The 17828-nt window shown below is 48.0% G+C and overlaps 1 protein-coding gene across 9 annotated transcripts in view; it reads left to right on the plus strand.

The window, feature by feature from the left end:
• Positions 1–13054, plus strand: part of fbrsl1 (fibrosin-like 1) — a 185734-nt gene extending 172680 nt beyond the window's left edge. For 6 of the 9 annotated variants that reach the window (XM_061259820.1, XM_061259826.1, XM_061259819.1 and 3 more), the window contains 8 exons: positions 630–701; positions 1582–1611; positions 1719–1790; positions 2516–2642; positions 6104–6187; positions 8310–8393; positions 9187–9475; positions 10413–13054. In XM_061259820.1, the coding sequence (XP_061115804.1) occupies positions 630–701; positions 1582–1611; positions 1719–1790; positions 2516–2642; positions 6104–6187; positions 8310–8393; positions 9187–9475; positions 10413–11691 (2037 nt within the window). In that variant the 3' untranslated portion in view covers positions 11692–13054. The remainder of the gene's footprint in view (positions 1–629; positions 702–1581; positions 1612–1718; positions 1791–2515; positions 2643–6103; positions 6188–8309; positions 8394–9186; positions 9476–10412) is intronic. The other 3 variants (XM_061259825.1, XM_061259827.1, XM_061259828.1) reach the window with 3 other exon arrangements.
• The last annotated feature ends 4774 nt before the right edge of the window (positions 13055–17828 follow it).

Raw genomic sequence — 17828 nt, forward strand, 5'->3', positions numbered from 1 at the left:
TTGGTGGTTCGGTTGTTATCGGGCCAGGGGCGATTTCAGTTTTTTAAGCATCTTCTGGCAACTCCTCAAATTTAATGCCGGCCCAATGAGTGTTGTTCTCCTCCTCCAGTTATTGCTTTTATTGGATGGACTTTTTTTATTTCTTTCTCCCCCTGGTCATCTTTCAACAGGTTACTTGCATAGATGTCTGTCAAATGTTTAACTCTCTAATGTTCTCTCTCCTTCCCTCTATTTCTCTTTCCCTCTCTCTCCCCACTGCTGTCTCTCTCTTTCCCTTTCTCTCTCTCTCACTCTCCCTCTCCCACTCTCTCTCCTTCCCTCTATTTCTCTTTCCCTCTCTCCCCACTGCTGTCTCTCTCCTTCCCTTTCTCCCTCTCTCTCACTCTCTCCCTCCCTCTTCCTCCCTCTTCCTCTCTCTCTCTCTCTCCCTCTCTCCCTCTCCCTCTCTCTCTCTCTCTCTCTCTCCCTCTCCCTCTCACTCTCTCCCTCCCTCTCCCTCCCTCTTCCTCTCCCTCCCTCCCTCTCCCTCTCCCTCTCACCCTCTCTCTCCCTCTCCCTCTTCCTCCCTCTCTCTCACTCTCTCCCTCCCTCTTCCTCTCCCTCTCCCTCTCTCTCTCTCTCACTCTCAGGCCTCCAACCCTATTGATGTAGCAGCTCGCCCCGGGGCTGTCCCTCACACACTCCTCCAGAAGGATCCACGGGTAAGCCGCCAAAACCGCCATCCCTGCCCCTCCTCCAGCAGGCAACAGACCAATGGCGGATTCCCTGTATTTCACTGGAAACATTTAATCTCGCACTCACAGAAAAAAGGGTTCTGAAAGGGTTCTATGGCTTCATTCCATAGGGGAACCCTTTTTTAGTTCTTTACAGAACCAACTGTCATAGGTGTGAAGTGTGAACACATAAAGAAACATTTCGTTTCTGGAATAATATGGTTCCTATTGGAGATATTTTTAGTGTACTTCGGAGGTGGAAACACACACATTTGCTTAGCTTGTAGCCAAACCTTGTGGAAACTCCTCTTTCAAATGCCACGCCATCACCTAGAGTTCTCTTTGTTAATGCCTTTAATGAATTTAAAAGCCTCAATCAAATCTCCCCAAAGTCTCCTTTTACGAAGCTCAATGAGATTAAGCATCTTAAGTCTATCCTCTTTATCTTTTATACATGGAATTAATCTGGTTGCTCTTCCTGGTTCAGAAGACGCACACCTGCACATGTACATGTGTGTGCCTGCACACGCAGTCACGCCACACAGGCGGCCGTGGAGATGTTTTCCTGCAGTATGAGCCGACACCTGACCCTCACGGTCTCACAGAGATTCTGTTTTACGCAGCCGTCATTCGAGACTCAGAGACACATTCTGACCGGTCAACTGAACAGGGTGTGAAACCAGAAACGGAATACACCGCTCATAAAGCTCGTTATTTTTATTCACGCAGAAACTAAAAACGGAAATGATTTAAAGGCCCGCTCTGTAATTTCGGGAACAGAAACAGTGGTTCCACTGTAGTGGATAGTCAATGAATCTGTTGTACGTTTATGTAATTTGTTTACTCATTCTGTCATATTTGTTCGCAGGTAACGGATCCCTTCCGGACATCAGTAAGAGTAGGTTTCATCGGCTGCCTCTTGGATCACATGTCTTTGAGTTTTCCTGCGTAACGCTCGGTGTTCAGGACTGATGAGTCACTTCTTCTTTCCTTCCTTCCTTCCAGAAACCTGGGAAGTGGTGTGCAGTCCACGTACAAATCGCGTGGCAGATCTACCACCATCAGCAGAAGATGAAGGTGAGCATCTGGTGCTTGTCTGTCAGACTGCCCGAGACGTTCAATCTTTCTTTAGGGTTTTATTTGGGGTGGGGGCACTAACGGCACCATCTGAGACAACATGATTACATTTACATTACTGCCATTTGGCAGACGCTCTTATCTAGAGCGATATACAACAAAGTGCAAACCGTAACCAGAGACAAGTTTCAAGGTCAGATTATGTCATGCACCTTTACGTTATGTTATATTACTTTATATTATGTTACATTGTGTTACATTGTGTTACATTGTGTTACATTGTGTTACATTGTGTTACATTGCTTTACCTGAAAACCATCAAGGGGGGAAGTGCAGTTCTTGAGGAAGTGCTGGAGTGAATTTAGATTAACGTAGATTAATCTGATGAGAAAAACAAACAGCAGCACCAATAAAACACAGTCTTGGCAATCTTTGTTTGCCCAAAGTTGGGGGACCTTTCTCTCCTTTCCTGCCTCTTGTCACCTGGGGGGCCAGGAGGTGGGGGAATTTTCCTGGCCTGTCATTTGTAATTTATACTTCCGCAAGTGTCTTGCGACATGTCCACAATGGACCAACATGATGCAAATTCAATGCAATTTTATAAAAAATGTTTGCAATGTCTGCTTTAACACAGGTTTGCATGGTTATGAGGAATTGAGGGAACAGTGAATTTTGATTTTAGCTGGTCTTTAAGCGTGTACCTCCTCCCCTCCCCCCTCATCCAGCAAATGCAGCTGGACCCCCACAAGCTGGACATGAACGGGAAGCTGGACCTGTTCAGCCGCCCCCCGGCCCCCGGGGTGTTTCCGGGGTTCCCGTACCCCCACGACCTCGCGCGACCCCTCTTCACAGGTCAGTGAGGTCACCCCATCAGACAGGAGAGGGAGCAGCGCGCCGTAACATTACAGCACACTATGTTACGTTACGTTACATTGTGGTCATTCGCTAAACCTTCTTATCCACAGCGACATACAATAAAGTCAAAGTCCACAACCGTAACCAGAGACAATTTACAAGGTCACATTATGTCGTGCTACGTTACGTTATGCTATATTGCATTATGTTACATTACATTACGTTATGTTACATTACGTTTCATTGCTTTACGATATATGACGTTATATTGCTACATTACATTGTTACATTATGTTAGTCACTTTTTTAGACCCGCTTATCCAGAGAGGCGTACACTAGAGAACAGTAAATTACATTACAGTTACTGATGCATTTTATCAACTTACAGTTGATTACACTAAGCATGTGGGGCTAAGGCCCAGCAGCTGCACTGATCTTATCATGGCTACCCCGAGGTTTGAACTACGAAACCTTCCAGGTCCCAGTCAAGCACCTTAGCCACTAGGCTACAGGGTGCCCTGATAGTGTTACTCTCAGGCATACAAGTACAATATCTCCAAGGCGGTGCAGAGGCCCAATTACAATCAACAAGTGTAATGCTAACCTAACAAACAACAATTTGTACTGTAACCAAAGGAGGTACGGTTAGTCGGGTAATTTTACACGGCTGGGCCTATAACATTATCCGAGAGGAAATCCAAGGAAAGAAAGAGATTAGTGAGGTTGGCCGGGGGAAGTGGAAGAGGGCGTTTCGGGTGTCGCTGCAGAATGCGGCGTAAACGGACGTTTGGCCTGAGATCCGGTGACAGAGCGCTCCGTGGCATATGGAAGGTGCCGGTGTCGGGTTCGACCCCTGCTCTGGAGCGAGGGCATTGTGCGTCTCCAGCACACTGCTTTCCGCAGGACAGACGGCCGTTAATATGTGATGAGGACGGTTTCTCAGCGCTGTTAAGTAAAGACATACGTGACCTTGCCTTCCGATGGTTTCCAGGCTGCGCTTGGCTGCAGTACCTCCGCGCGTGTCTGGTTACCTGCGTCACCTGCGTCACCTGCACGCACTGTCCGGCTAACAGCACGCCCCGCCTCATACCTGCCCGCCCTAGTCGTCACGGTAACGAGCGTCTCTGACGTCTGTCTTGCCTCCGCGCGGGGCGGTCCGATTGGCCCGCGGGTCGCTGGCGAAAGATTCCCGCTCGACTTCGGTTTCTCCGTCTCCGTCTCGATCCGCCCGGCTGGACAGGAGCCATCTCCGCCTCGCTGCTCCTGGAGGGTAGCAATTCCCGCATTTGCCGGCGTTCCGGTCCACTTCACCACCGTAGGGGAGCGATCGGAAACCCGCGGTGGGGGGAGGGAAAGAGGGAGGGAGGGAACGTTAATTTCTGTCACTGCGGTCCGGGGAGAAGCAGCTGGCTGGGAAAGGTGTCTATTTTCTTATTTTTCATTTTTCATTGTTATTTATTTCTATTTTATGTATTCTGCAGATGCTTTTATTAATCAAAACATGCTTTACACAATCAGTTTATATAGCTGGATAATTACTGCAGTGATTCAGGTCAAGGGTTACAACAACAGAGCCCCACCTGAAAGTCGAGCCCACGGCCATGGAGTTCACCTTTATTTGTTTGTTTAAAAGAGACAGTGGACAGTTTAACTGCCCCGGACTTAACTTCCAAGCAAAATTTTCTCCACTTGGACTGAGTAACAAGAGGTTTAAACACTGTCACTACCTCTTGTTGCTCAGTCATTGTTGAACGTGCTGCTCACAGTTATTGTTGACCTGTAAGGCCAGCGAGCCGTCAGAGTGAATTTGAAACAAGAGCCAACATGGCGCCCACATGCACGGTAATGGAGCCGTAATGGTGTCAGTGAAGGGCAACATAGAGGCTGTTGCCCTTTAGGTTGTAATTATGTATTATGGTGTTATAAATGAGCGTGTAATTGGCCCTCTCTCATTAACCATCTACCAAAGGCCGGTGAACGAACTGCGGCAGACGTTTTCGTGGAAGAGGTCGACCTCTTCGCACTGAGCAGGGGAAACGCGAAACCCCCCCAACCCGCATGCTTCCTCATGAAGCACACACACGGTCGCACATGCACATGCACACACACTCTTATATATGTTTCAAAACATAGCTTGAGCTGGTGAACCACCTACCAGCGGTTTCAAAACCTTGCTTGAGCGGCTTTTTTCAACAGGAAACACACACATACATGCACAAACAGACTCACACAGCCACACTCACTCACACACACACACACACACACACACACACACACACACACACACACACAAGGAATCCATTGCGCCCATGAGACCCAGCATCTGCTGACTAGGCCTCATTAGTGGCCTCTAAAGCCTGGGACTTTCCTGCCCATCTGGCCTGGTGAGGTCAAGGGGCCCTGGGCCTGTGGGAGAGAACTGCCTCCTTAAGCAACTGCTTGGCAGCCTCCCCTTAAAAATGGAGGTCATCTGTTACCTGTCTCCTCAGACCCCCACCCAGCCAACTCCCCCACCAGCTGTAATCCCCCCCCTAAAAAATAGTGGAGCTTTGGAGTCTCCATCTGTCTTGCATTTCCAGTTTAATCTCTATAAATTCTACTCTAAAATCTCTATTCTATAAATGTATATATACATTTTATTTGACCAGGAAGTCACATTGGGATTAAAACCTCTTTTACAAATGAGACCTAGCCAAGACGGGGTCAAATAGCAGCATAACATAGCTCAATCACAATCACGGGACCATTATAATAGAGTACTATCCATAAGTATGTAGGTATATACGCCACCAAACGGAAACAAATCCTAGCCCTATGGTTGCCAGAGTTGTGACATGAAATATCCATATCCACGACAGCCCTGAATGGTAGTCTTCAGATTACTCGTACAGGTCGGGTTTGTGGACCTAACCGGACAATATAAGAAACTGATATAAAAATAAATAAATAAATAAATAAATAAAATAAAAAAATGTGTGTCTCATCCATCCTCTGGTGGTGATAACTAGCACACGACCACCCTCGCTGAAACGCCGTCGCTCCTGACAGCTCCCCACCTCGCGATTAAAGCTTCCAGCTGTTCACATTGTCCTGTTTACACCGATGCAACATTCTAAATGACAACCCTACATAGACCCCCCCCCCATCCTTATTACGCCTGATAGCCCTGACTATGCCGTCTGTATTGCACTCCTTCCAGGAGCGATTCAGCCCGGCTGTGTCACGCTTCTGGGCGGGTCCAGCAGTGGGACATTTGCATGGATGGGTTTAAACTGGATTAGGCCGTTCTGTTTGCTTTAGCAGCACCGCATCCTGACAGGCGGGGTGGGGGGGTGGGGGGGCAGATTCAGGCTCATTTGTACTGAGCTGAGAGGGAGCTCTCTCCAGGGCCCTGGACGTGTTGTTAGAGGTGGTGATGGATCGTTTGTCTTCTCCCCCCCCCCCCCCCCCCCCCCCAGGCTCCGGGCACCCGGCCGCCTCCCCCTACGGCCCCTCCCCCCACCACAGCGGATTCCTGCCCGCCAGCCACCTGGCAGGTAAGCGTAAGTAACAAGTGCCATTTTATCATCTCTCTTCCTCTCCCCCCTCCTCCTCCTCCTCTTCCTCCTCCTCGCCTCTCTTGCTTCTCGTTTAATCACAGGATACAGCTGCTTTTTATCGCCGTTCAGTTTGGCTGCATTTTAACTTACACCGGCGTTTAAGAAAAAAAAAAGGGGAATAAAAAAGCTCTTCATTTCCAAAGTGTTTAACTGGCGTTTAAGAGCAGTCCTGAATTCGCAAGGGTGCCAACGTATTGCGCCATCTCGAATGTTTCACTTGGGGTTGTTGGAGAGAAAGAGAGAGGAGGGGGAATTTGAATGGCCCCCCTGTGTGTAATTAGCAGTATCCTTAAACAACCTCTGGGCTGGTGTTAAGGGCCTCTCGAGGGCCGGGGGGGCTGTAATTCCCAACGTTACCCCCCCCCCCTCGTCTTCCGAAGTGTGTTTTCTCTAATGCCCCGACGCTCCGTCCTCCGGTCTTACTGCCCCAGAGATCCAGGAAAGCAGGGGCAGATCTTACTGCCCCAGAAACCTACCAAAGCAGGGGAATATCTTACTGCCCCAGAAACCTAGTAAAGCAGGGGCATATCTTACTGCCCCAGAGACCCAGTAAAGCAGGGGCAGATCTTACTGCCCCAGAGACCCAGTAAAGCAGGGGCAGATCTTATTGCCCCAGAGACCCAGTAAAGCAGGGGCAGATCTTATTGCCCCAGAGACCCAGTAAAGCAGGGGCAGATCTTACTGCCCTAGAGACCCAGTAGAGCAGGGGCAGTTGACCTCAGTCTGGTGAATATTACATTTGCCTCCGAGTTCCCGTTATAAAATGCACATTTTCTCCTTGCCAATTGCAGTGCCTTCTGGGGCCTGTTTCAATCCATCCCTTCACAGAATGCATAATGGAGACCTTTGTATTGGGCTGTATTTTTCATTAAGTACGTTGTTTGGGCTCGGTGCAGAGAGAGAGAGAGAGGTGATTTCACAGTACAAGCCTTCCGAATCAATCCAATTTGAGTTCCTGAGCACCTGGCGGACGGGGAGACGTGAGGAAAAATGATTAAACCTGTCGCCGAGACACCCTGAAATTATGTTTTAGGCCAGGGGTGATATTCAGCCGATAACAGGCAGGTATAAAGGCGGTTCCATTTTAGGCCCAAAGAATTGAATTAATTCCTTCGAATTATGCCCTCTGGTTTCTTAAATGTCCCTTTTACTGATATAGTCCAGTAATAAACCAAATTAAAGGTACATTTGCCTGTAGAAAAAGAAGATTTCAGCTGAAATGAAGCTGAATTCAGTGACATGTGAAGCACTGTGGTTTGAATCGACAGACTTTTATCACTTTTGTCATTTATTTTCAGTAGTTTTACTATTGTGATAATGGAAATAATGTACAGAAATTTGGTGTCAGAAATATGGAAAACGAACAACAAATATTTATTAGACTCCAACAAAAAAAGACATTGGTCACTAGAGACAGAATTATGTACCTTTGTAAAAACGAAATCTAGAGATTCCTTTTAAAATAAGTAACTCGAAATAGCCCTGGATATTGTACAGTAAATAAATCCTAACGAATCCCCCAAAACAATCATACATTTATCCAGGAACATAAAAATCTGATGTGAGTGGATCATAATTTGAGGATATAGGACTCTATAGCACAGGGTATTGTGTGCAAAGCTGTAACGGTAGGTATGGATTGTGCTGCAGCTCGGTTTGAAAAGGAAGTAATAACTCAATCTGGAAAATAACAGTCTATTCCCAAGCCATTCCGCTGGCCAGCACACAAACCTCTGCCTGCCACAATACACACGCGCCACCAGCATTATCTTCCCCCCTGAAACAAGCAAGAGCTGCCTTTTAGTTCCTAGCTTATATACCCCCTCCCCCCCACCTCCAACCAGGCGCCCAAGTAACCAGCCTCTGACAGCTCCCCCCCCCGATCCCCCAGCCAAGTAAATCTGGCCTGGGGAGGGGAGGGCTTAGGGAGCGAGAGAGCTTTCCCCCCCCACCCCCTTCCCAAAAAAAAATAAACAAAACGAGAGCTCGCTTGTAAAAAGCAAGAGTGGCCGTTCCAGGTCCTCCAAGCTCCCCCGTTGGCTAATCCCTGTTTGGCATTTTGCAGATCCTTACAGTCGCTCCGGTACCTTTGGTGGCCTTGGCAACCTTTCTACCAGTGCCTTCGGCGGATTGGGCAATCCCACGCTCGGTAAGCCCCTCGGCCCCGCCCCCTCCTCACAGCGAGTGATAAAGCGCTCCTCTTTAGATCACAGTGAGGCCAGCTTTTTTTGTTGTTGGTTTTTTTCTTTTTAAATAAGAAAAAGGCACTTAGCTCTGCAGTAAATGCCAAATAGTAGCTTGGGAAATAATGATTTAGAAATGAATCTTTGAAAGAAAAGCTTCTCCTGCTGCTGTCATCTCTTCTGGTTCTGGCGTGTCGCACTTTGATCACAGATTTGCTGTCTGGTTGCTGCTCATGAATTGAGATTTTTTATTTATTTAAATCAATGAATTCCTGTTCTGCTCCCTGTCCTGTGCTGAGTGTCCCAAGTGGTGTTAATGTCCTGTTTCGACTCCCCCACACCCCCACCCACCCCCCCCACCCCCACCCCCCCAACAACTGCCCTGCCAAATCAGCTGTCCTCTGACAAAATGGATGTCAGTGAAGTACAGACACGGTGGAATGCCAGGCTCCCCCACCGGAGATCTGTTAGCAGATGGGCGATTTACCGACTCTATCCTGAGCTTGGCCAAAGCCTCGCTGGGATAAAACCGGGGGGTGTGGGGGCCCTGGTCCACAGGAGAGGGGGGGTAACTGTGTAAACAGAGGCTAATCTGGGGCTCAGATCACAATCCCCCCCCCCCCTCCCTTACCCCACCCAACCCCAAGCATCAGTTCGCTCATCTGCAGCTGTTTCGTCATGAGTTCTAGATCCTTCCGCCGGGGACAAATGAGCTCATGGTCTCCTCTTCTCCTCCCCCCTGTCTCCCCCTCCCTGAAGGCTCCAACAGCGTTTTCGGGCACAAAGACGGGCCGGGACTGCCTGGGTTCAGCAGCCCCCACCACCACGACGCCTGGAACCGCCTGCACCGGACCCCCCCCTCCTTCCCCACCCCACCGCAGTGGCCAAAATCCGCCGACATGGAGCGCAGCAACTCCGCCACCAACCACGACCGGGAGAGAGAGCGGGAGAGAGAGAGGGAGCGCGAGAGGGAGAGAGAGAGGGAGCGCGAGAGAGAGCGGGAGAAGAGAGACTCGTCCGTGGGAAAGGAGGAGAGAGAGAAAGACAGGTGAGTACTGACTGCTGGCACGTACAGAACGGTCCTCCTCTATTGTTTCGACAATTTGGGCATGTCTCACAGATCTGGGTCAAATTACGTGATTGTTTTGGATTCAAATACTTTTCTGTGCTCGATTGATCTTGCCTGGTGCAGTTGAGCCAATCAAGAGGACCAGAAGGTAGGTTTCCACTTCTTGAGAGTATTTCATAGGTTCCACTACACCAGACAAGCTCAGCAAAGCGTAGAGAAGTAATTGAATCCAAAACGATGACATATTTGACCCAGGTCTAGATCACTTTACTGTACTGTACTGTGATTGTTTGTTGCGTGTTGTGTTATGACCTACCAATGGATTGCAGATGGAGATTAGCTGCAACTAACTCTGGTGTGATGCACTATATTTTACCTTCTGTTACAAAATTTCACGAGTGCATATCCAGCTGAAGTAGGGGCCAGGTGCTGGACAAAATATGTAATTATCAGAAAGAACAAAGACGTTCAAACTATGTATTTCAACGTTTCAACCAGCGAGGTCTTCATCAAGCAAACACGTCAGACAAAGACCTCGCTGGTCAAAACATTGGAAGAATAAACATAATATAAGAATACAGTTTTCAGATTCTGATAATTACACATGGTCCCTGTGAAATAGATCAAATAAATAAAATAAATGTATGCCAATTCAATTTTATTTGTCTAGCGCTTTTCTTAGAATACTGTCCCAAAGACGCTCTACAGGGTAACAGAACAGAATAAACCCCATCAGCCCTGAGCCCCCAGAGAGCTTATGAGGCAAACAACTCCCTAGTGGGAGAAAACCCCTCAAACAGTGGCAAGAACAAAGTCCCCGATGGGAAGAGATCTGGAGAGGAACCCGGCTATAGGGGGATTCCCCCCCCCGCGCTGGCCTGCAGGTTCAGACGGTAACATGTCCTCTCCTCCGTAGGGATTCTCTGGAGCGGAACCGGCACTCCAACAGGTCGTCCCCGGCCTCGGCTCCCGTTAGCTACCAGATCAGCAGCCTGATCCGCAGCAACAGCCAGAGCTCCACCGACTCGGGCCGGCCACACGGGGGCAGCGGCGAGCAGCTGGAGCGCCAGAGGGAGGCGGCCATCTTAGACGTGAAGGTGAAGGAGAGCCGGTCGCCGGGGAAGGAGAGCAGCGGCGACCGTCGGCCGTCGGAAGACCCCTGCAAGCCCCCCCAGCGCTCGCCCTCGCCGTACCCCAAATCCATCGACTCCGCCCTCAAGCTGGGCGGGGCCCCGCAGGCTCCGCCCACCTCCGCCATGAAGGACGGCGAGCGGAAGGACCCGCCCCCCGGCGAACTGATGCAGAAGCTGAAGAACGACATGAAGATCAAAGAGGAGAGGAAGGAGGAACAGGAAGTGATGTTGGTGAGCTCGGAGCCCGCCACACACCAAGCCCCGCCCTCTGTCCCTCCCCCTCTGCCCATCCAGCACCAGCAGCACCCGCCCCACCCCCACTCCCACCCCCACCTGGGGCACCAGCCCTCCCCCCGCTGCAGCGACCTGCCCCACCCCGGGTCCCTGCACCTGCCCCACTCCCTGCCCCTCTCCATGGGCGCCGTGCACCCCATGAGCAGCCTGAACGTGCTGGACCGCGCCCGGGTGGCCCCCTTCATGGGCGTCAGCCCCCTGGGGGCCGGGCGGGACCGCCTGCCCCACCCGGCCTTCCCCTGGGACCCCATCCGCGAGGCCTACCGCAGCCTGGACCTGCAGCGACGCATGGACTTCCAGCTCCGCGCCGAACAGGCGCACCGCTTCCCCAACGTCTACGAGCAGGAGAGGGCCTACCGGGAGCGCGAGCCCCACGACTACTCCCACCACGAGCACCTCCTGGAGGTCCGGCGGGAGCACGAGAGGCTCCGGCAGGCGGAGGAGAGGGAGCGCATGCACCTCCGCGAGGAGCTGGACCGGGCGCGGCTGCACCAGCTCCACCAGTCCCCCATGGAGGGACACCTGCCCCACATGCCCCCGTTCATGTCCCACCTCGGGGGGATGCCCTACCCCAGACTCAGCCCCTCCGGGGGCCACAACGGCCTGCTCAACCGGACCCCCCCGACCGCGGCCCTCAGTGCCCCCCCGCCCCTGGTGCCCGCGGGCAACACCCGGCCCCCCTCTCCCCGACGGACTACCCCCCTCACCACCCAGGACCCCCGGGACTACTCCCCCTCCCGCAATCCCAAAGAAGTGGAGGCTCGGTAGTAGCTCCTGAGACCCTTTAGGAAGAAGTGGAGAGAAGAACAAAGGAAGATTAAAAAAACACTCGATAAAAATTTAACTTAATGATTGCGTTTTAAAAATAAACTGACAAAAATGCACTGCTTTTCCGAAAGAGAGAAGCAAAAATTTTCCATTGGAGAAATTAAGAATTGTAAAAATAAAACTGTATAGCTGGTACAAAGTTTAAAAATTTGTATAGCTTACGAAGCACACAGTGGTCAAAAACTAATATTTTAAGCGACATGATTGGATAATGTCGAGGGCAGGGAGGGAGGGAGGGAGGGAGGGGGGCGATTTTGAGAATATCCAGAGTGTATGTTCTTTACCGACTTAAAATTTGATATTAATATATTAATCAAATACTGTTTTTCACTTTTCACATGCAAAGTGAGATTCTGAAATAAGTTTGTACATTTCCTATCTTCTTTCCCTGTATAGAAGTCATTTTTATGAATTTGTATTTCGTTGTGGTATTCGCTCATGGATTTTATTTCGGGTTTTCGTTTTGTTGAGATTTTTCATTATTTATCCCAGTTCACTGTGAGACGTATCGTTGAAGCCTAAAGTCTCAAGGGGATTCCGGTCTCATTTTTACATTTTGACAGCTATTTTACCATACTTGGTACCTTGAAATACTCAGAAATGACAATGTACAATGTTACATGAAAAGGTTTTTGTTTTTTGCCTTATGAAGATATGCAGACAAATATATATAAATATATATTACGAGGTCTCCTTTTGGTTTCTGTAAAGAAAATTAAATGTAAATATCTTGTTGATATTACTTGGGACAGAAATACCGTGTAAATTTATTAGGCTTTTTAAATGTTTCTAGAAAAAAGAACGAAAGAAAATGGAACCACTTACCACTCAAAAAAAAAAAAAACCATGGTTACAAACGTGGAGTTCAGCGGAAAAAGAGCGAGAGAACGGAGGAGGGGGGGTGTGATCTGCCATCTATGCAAAGAGGCACTGAAGGCCGGTACGGAGGAACACCTGGAGAAGGCGATCGGGCGTGGCAGTCGAGTCGAGGGAACATGGATTTACACGACCTTCTGTTTTCCCCCCCAATTAAAAGCGAAAATAACAAAAAGAAACGACTCTTTCGGATTACGGACAAACTTTACCAGGAGCAAACAGCCTTGTAGCCCCAGAGAGACAGAAGAGGAGGGAACACACTGTTTGGTCGGGCGGCAATAGACATTCTCTGTCGACCTTGTGTTATTGTGCCGTGTTTTTCTTAGACTCTTGTATACAAAAACAAGTAGAGTTTTAGGCGTGCAAAAAAATGAAAAGAAAATTCATGGTTTAAAAAAGTATGAAATAAAAGTTCGGATCTAATATCTATGGTATTTTGAGTCTGTAAATTGTTCATTTTTTGTTCAGAATGTTTTTCTGCTTCAGGTAATGAAGCAGCAGAACATGCATATATAATTACTTTATTCTGAGCTGCATAATTTGCTCTGTGTATCTCTGATTACATTTTAAATTGACAGAATGTAGGGAAATTATATACACATTTGAGAAATTGAATTGTGATTGTATGATGTTCTAAAACGACAGAATAGCAAGCTGTGTCTACCCTTTTTTGAGAGAGCTGAGCTGGGCTGTGCAGTGTGTTGCAGACAGAATATTACTCGGGTGACTTGGAAAACTATTTTAACCTTCCTCATTCTAAAGGAAACTGGAAGATGTTTTCCCAATAGGTTTTTATGCTTTGGGTGTTGGTTCCCACTTCACATATCTAGGAGACAAGCTATAAATGCACACAGGGACTATAGTATTTTTTTTCTTGCTGTATACATCCGAGACAGGCTCAAAATTATTTTGGCCTCTCGGTATTTCACATGAAAATAGCACCCAGTGACATAGTATAATGAAAAGGACTGGAAAATAAAATGGATATTTGGTCGGTCAACAGTGACGTAGCTAAGCATGTGGAACTTGGATGGACCAATTATGGACCAAACCGGGAGGTCTGCGAACTCGTGGGATATTCGCGAAGTTCGCGCTTGGGGCTTGCGCACTCTTTCGTGGGGGCTTGTGCACTCTTTGTTCTAATTTCATTTTAAGTGTAGCCTACTGTCGCCTTAATACAGATTAGGCCTACTTATTTTCGTATGTGAATGAGGGGCCTCGCGTTCCATCACCAGTAAATTGCGGCTGGGGGGAGGGGGGGTGCGAAAGTTCACCGGTTTAACTTTGTCATTAAAAAGCTTAAGCTTGAGGTTTACACCTCTCGCATCTCTTCCGCATTAAACAGGAGGACCTTCCTGCAGATCAATGGGGTTCAGAAAGTGGGAGGGGGGGGGGAACTAATAGGACATCGATTTTGTACGAAAGCAGGTTTTGAGTGTTTGTGTTGCAGGTAAGTGTTATTGACTGCGAGGCAAGCGGCGTATTGACCCGCGGTCTGGACTCATTAACGGGAGCGACGCCTCGGAGGCAGACTATCGGGCGAGAGGAGAGAGGCTTCCCTCTCAAGTCCCGTCCCCTCATCCGTTTCTCTAATAAGCCCTGGAGGCGCTACGGAGCTGTCCGAGGCACGGGGTGCTGTCGCATCGCCGTATTGACCGGCGTCACCGAGCCATCGGTCTGCCTCTCCACCGCCTGACCCCCACACGGACCATTCATCCTTATAATGCCGTGGTTCGCGATCTCGTTTGCCGCGGCCAGTCACACCAATTCCATCCCCGGCATCCGACCGTAATGACAGCTCTGATCAAACCGTTGTGAGCGTATTAAAGGTGTTATTGAAAATCAATGCCCTCGCTGTCTCGCAGACGTGCAAGCAACGGGGTTTTAAGTAGCTCCTGGAAAAGGCTGGCTGTCAAGACAGGGGCCCTGTGTACTGGGAGGACTTAAATTACGATCCGTTTCAATTTAGGGGAGCTGAAATTGAGCCACGTCGCGCTCAGACAGGCACATCTGTTAACGTGCGTGCCTCACTTCGCCACAGTGCGCTTATATTTGTAATCATTCAGTCTCTAGCGCTGCCGAACCTCAAAACCTCTTTAAAGCAGAACTCTTTGGGCTTTTAATTGCCACGGTGGAAAAATACACATGCCCGTTGTGTTACCCTAATCTGGCCTCTTTCAGCCGTGTCACGGCTCCCAAACCAAAGTTCTCTCACAAGCAATGGGCTGTGTGTTTAAGGTATCGGAGTCTTCAGTAATGTAGCTTCACGTAGACCGGCGACAGAATTGCAATTTAGTGATTTATGGCCACGTCAATGGTTTGGCTTATGCGTGGTGTTGGGCGCAGTTGTTCATGAGCACTTGTATATTTTCAGCATCTAATATTCAGCGTCTTTTATTTATTTATTTCAAAATGGCATCCGCCAGGTCACTAAATGTACAGTATGTGCAACTTGTGCAATAGCCAACCAACTCATTTTAAGCTAACTTTCCATAGCCATAGCTAGGTAGCTAGCTTGCAATAATAAGGGTCTTGAACTGCTATGAGCTATTTTAACTCCCATAAACCATGTACCATACTTGGAGCCAGCTGTTTACTGTCGGTGCAGTTCTACTAACGATGGTACTTCCTATATACAAACAAATTCACTTGGTTTTCTGTGGGTTTTTTTATTTATTATATTTATTATTTTATTTTATAAACAATAGTCTACCGTCCTAGGAGCTTTTAAGGGGGCCATTTTGAAACAAAGACTACTGACGGTATCAGCCCTTGCAATTTCCCAAAGAATGGATTATATTGTGTTTTGCTCCAGGTAGGTATATTTATATTCTTAAAGAAAAAGAAAAAGAATGTGTAATTTAACTGGTCATGTGCTAGTCTAGCTGGGTATGAGCTGATCAAACAGCTTGTGCTGGTAGCTTCTGCGCTTGTGGCTAGTCAAACCATGTCAAGCTCGGGGGAGCTGGTTTGAATCGATCAACCAGCCACCAGCTGTTTCAAAACCTAGCTTGAGTTTTTTTTTCCAACAGCGCTGATGATTTATTTGCGCTCTTTGCTGCTCTGTTGCCTTTCACCAGGCTGTCTCTTAAGGACATTAAAATAAATGTAGAGACTCTGCCGAGAGAGATAAGGCTTCGTCTGCAAAGAGACTTCCTCAAGCACATTGTTTTATCATATGTAAACCATCTAAAGCATCCCATGATCTGGAGGGGGAGGGACAGTTTTATTCATTTCACAGATATTATGACAGAGCAGGGAGGGAATAGGAAATTAAGATAGCATCTACATATCTGCACGCTGGATCTATACACAGAGGTGGAAACGCATTTAAAATGACATCATTGGATTTCTTCCCTGGCTCTTTCTGTTACTTCTGTTATTCATAGGCCTTTCAGTGAAGGGAAAACAAACTCGCATAAAACAGCGTGCATTATGCATAAATCAATCAAATAAATATATACATGGAGTAACGTGCATTCTGGGAATCCGCGGGAGGCTGTATTTTTTTTATAGTTTAGAGCTGCAGTTTATGTTAATTTGCTCCCATTCATTTTGAATTTACGCATGAGCAGCTTAATTTCCCCGGACGCCCACATAATCTCAGCCAATTCATTTTTTGGCTTTCTGACGGAGGGCGAAACTGTTGCCTGGTCCTTCGCCGAAGGCTGCGTCGCCCTGTAGCCATTTTACAGACCGTTAGCATCGCTAGCCTGCATCCAAGAGCCACACTTACACTACAGCCAGGGAGTCATTTCCTGTGCATCACATATCAGCAAAATAGCTATTGTATTTTACTCATAAAAACATTTATATGCTCATTAAATACTCTCTCTCTCCTCACTTTGTGAACGTAATGTTTCACCCACAAAGGGCCAAAAATAAGATAATTTTAGGTATTTTAGTCTTATATTCAGACTTAAAATCTAATTTATGTTACTTCTCTGCTAAATAAGACAAAAAGATTGGCGATGAGGTGAGTTTGACTCATTTCAACACTGGCCAATGGGGTAGCACAATTGACAAAGCAAAAAATGACTTAAAACAAGCTAATTTTTTTCTATTTGGCAGAAGAAAAAAAGATTACAAGACTGCAACTCGATAAGACCGAATATTTGCAGTGAAATAGGTGAATACAATTCTAACGGAGAAAACAGAACAGCATTGCAGCGGGACAGAAATGGCCGAAGTTTTTGGGCTGGAATTCCGCTCTGCAGGTCCATCCGAAGGGTCCAGCGTTCGTTCTCTTCCGAAACAAAGACGAGTGCCCAAGGGGCTTCTTTCAGCACAAAGGCGGCTAATACGACTGCCAGACTAATAAAGCAAGTAGCAAATGAATAGTTCCTTCCAAGGCCCTGTTTTGTGTTTTTTTCCTCCCTCTCTCTCCCTGGCGTTTCTGATGCAATGCGTATGAAACGTTTTAAAGAGCTATTTTGCCACTGCCCAAGCCTCCCCCGGCATTGGCTAATGCATTGGTTCCCATTTGGAATGTGTTTTTGAAATGGAGATTGGTAATGAGACTGGAAGCCTGATGATCACATTTGAATTGCTCTGGGCACCCCTGGGCAGCGCGATTTGGGAGGGTTTCCGCTGCGAATCAGAACCCATTTCACCCGGGGGGGGTGGGGGGGTATTCGTGCATCTGTGTTCAGTGTGCTCCATTTGAACCCAGGAGGGGGTGGACAGGAGGAGGGAGGGAGGGAGAGAGGGAGGGAGGGAGGGTGGTGAGGTGTGGAGCCAGAGCAAGAAGTCGGCAGACTGCCCTCCCAAAAAGTCGTTTTTGAAGACAGACGTCGCTAGAGAACGGCCTGGATGACGTGCAGGGGGAAGTGATCTGTTTTTCTCCGTAATGTTTTGGGCACTGTGACCGACATACAAAACTGCGCACAAAGATTTTATTGTATTTTTTTATTACTTAATAAAGAATAAAATAATTACAGCAAATCATTTCTGCAAATGGCACTTTGGTAAACAGAAAAATAGCATGCAATAAGGGTTGTTGTTTTTTTTTATTACTTGGTAGCTAAATAATACATGAAATGGAGCAGTTTGCTTGCAGAAATGTTGGGAGCGTGTGAAATGACTTTGGTCCGATGACAGAATCGGGGAGCGGACGTGGCTGGGAGGATACACCGCTCCCCGGCCGGGAGGAACGGGCCCGTCTGATTTATGGATCTTCTGAAAGGAGAGGCCTCCGCAGT

This window comes from Conger conger, chromosome 11, assembly GCF_963514075.1.
Source record: "Conger conger chromosome 11, fConCon1.1, whole genome shotgun sequence".
Classification (NCBI taxonomy): domain Eukaryota; kingdom Metazoa; phylum Chordata; class Actinopteri; order Anguilliformes; family Congridae; genus Conger; species Conger conger.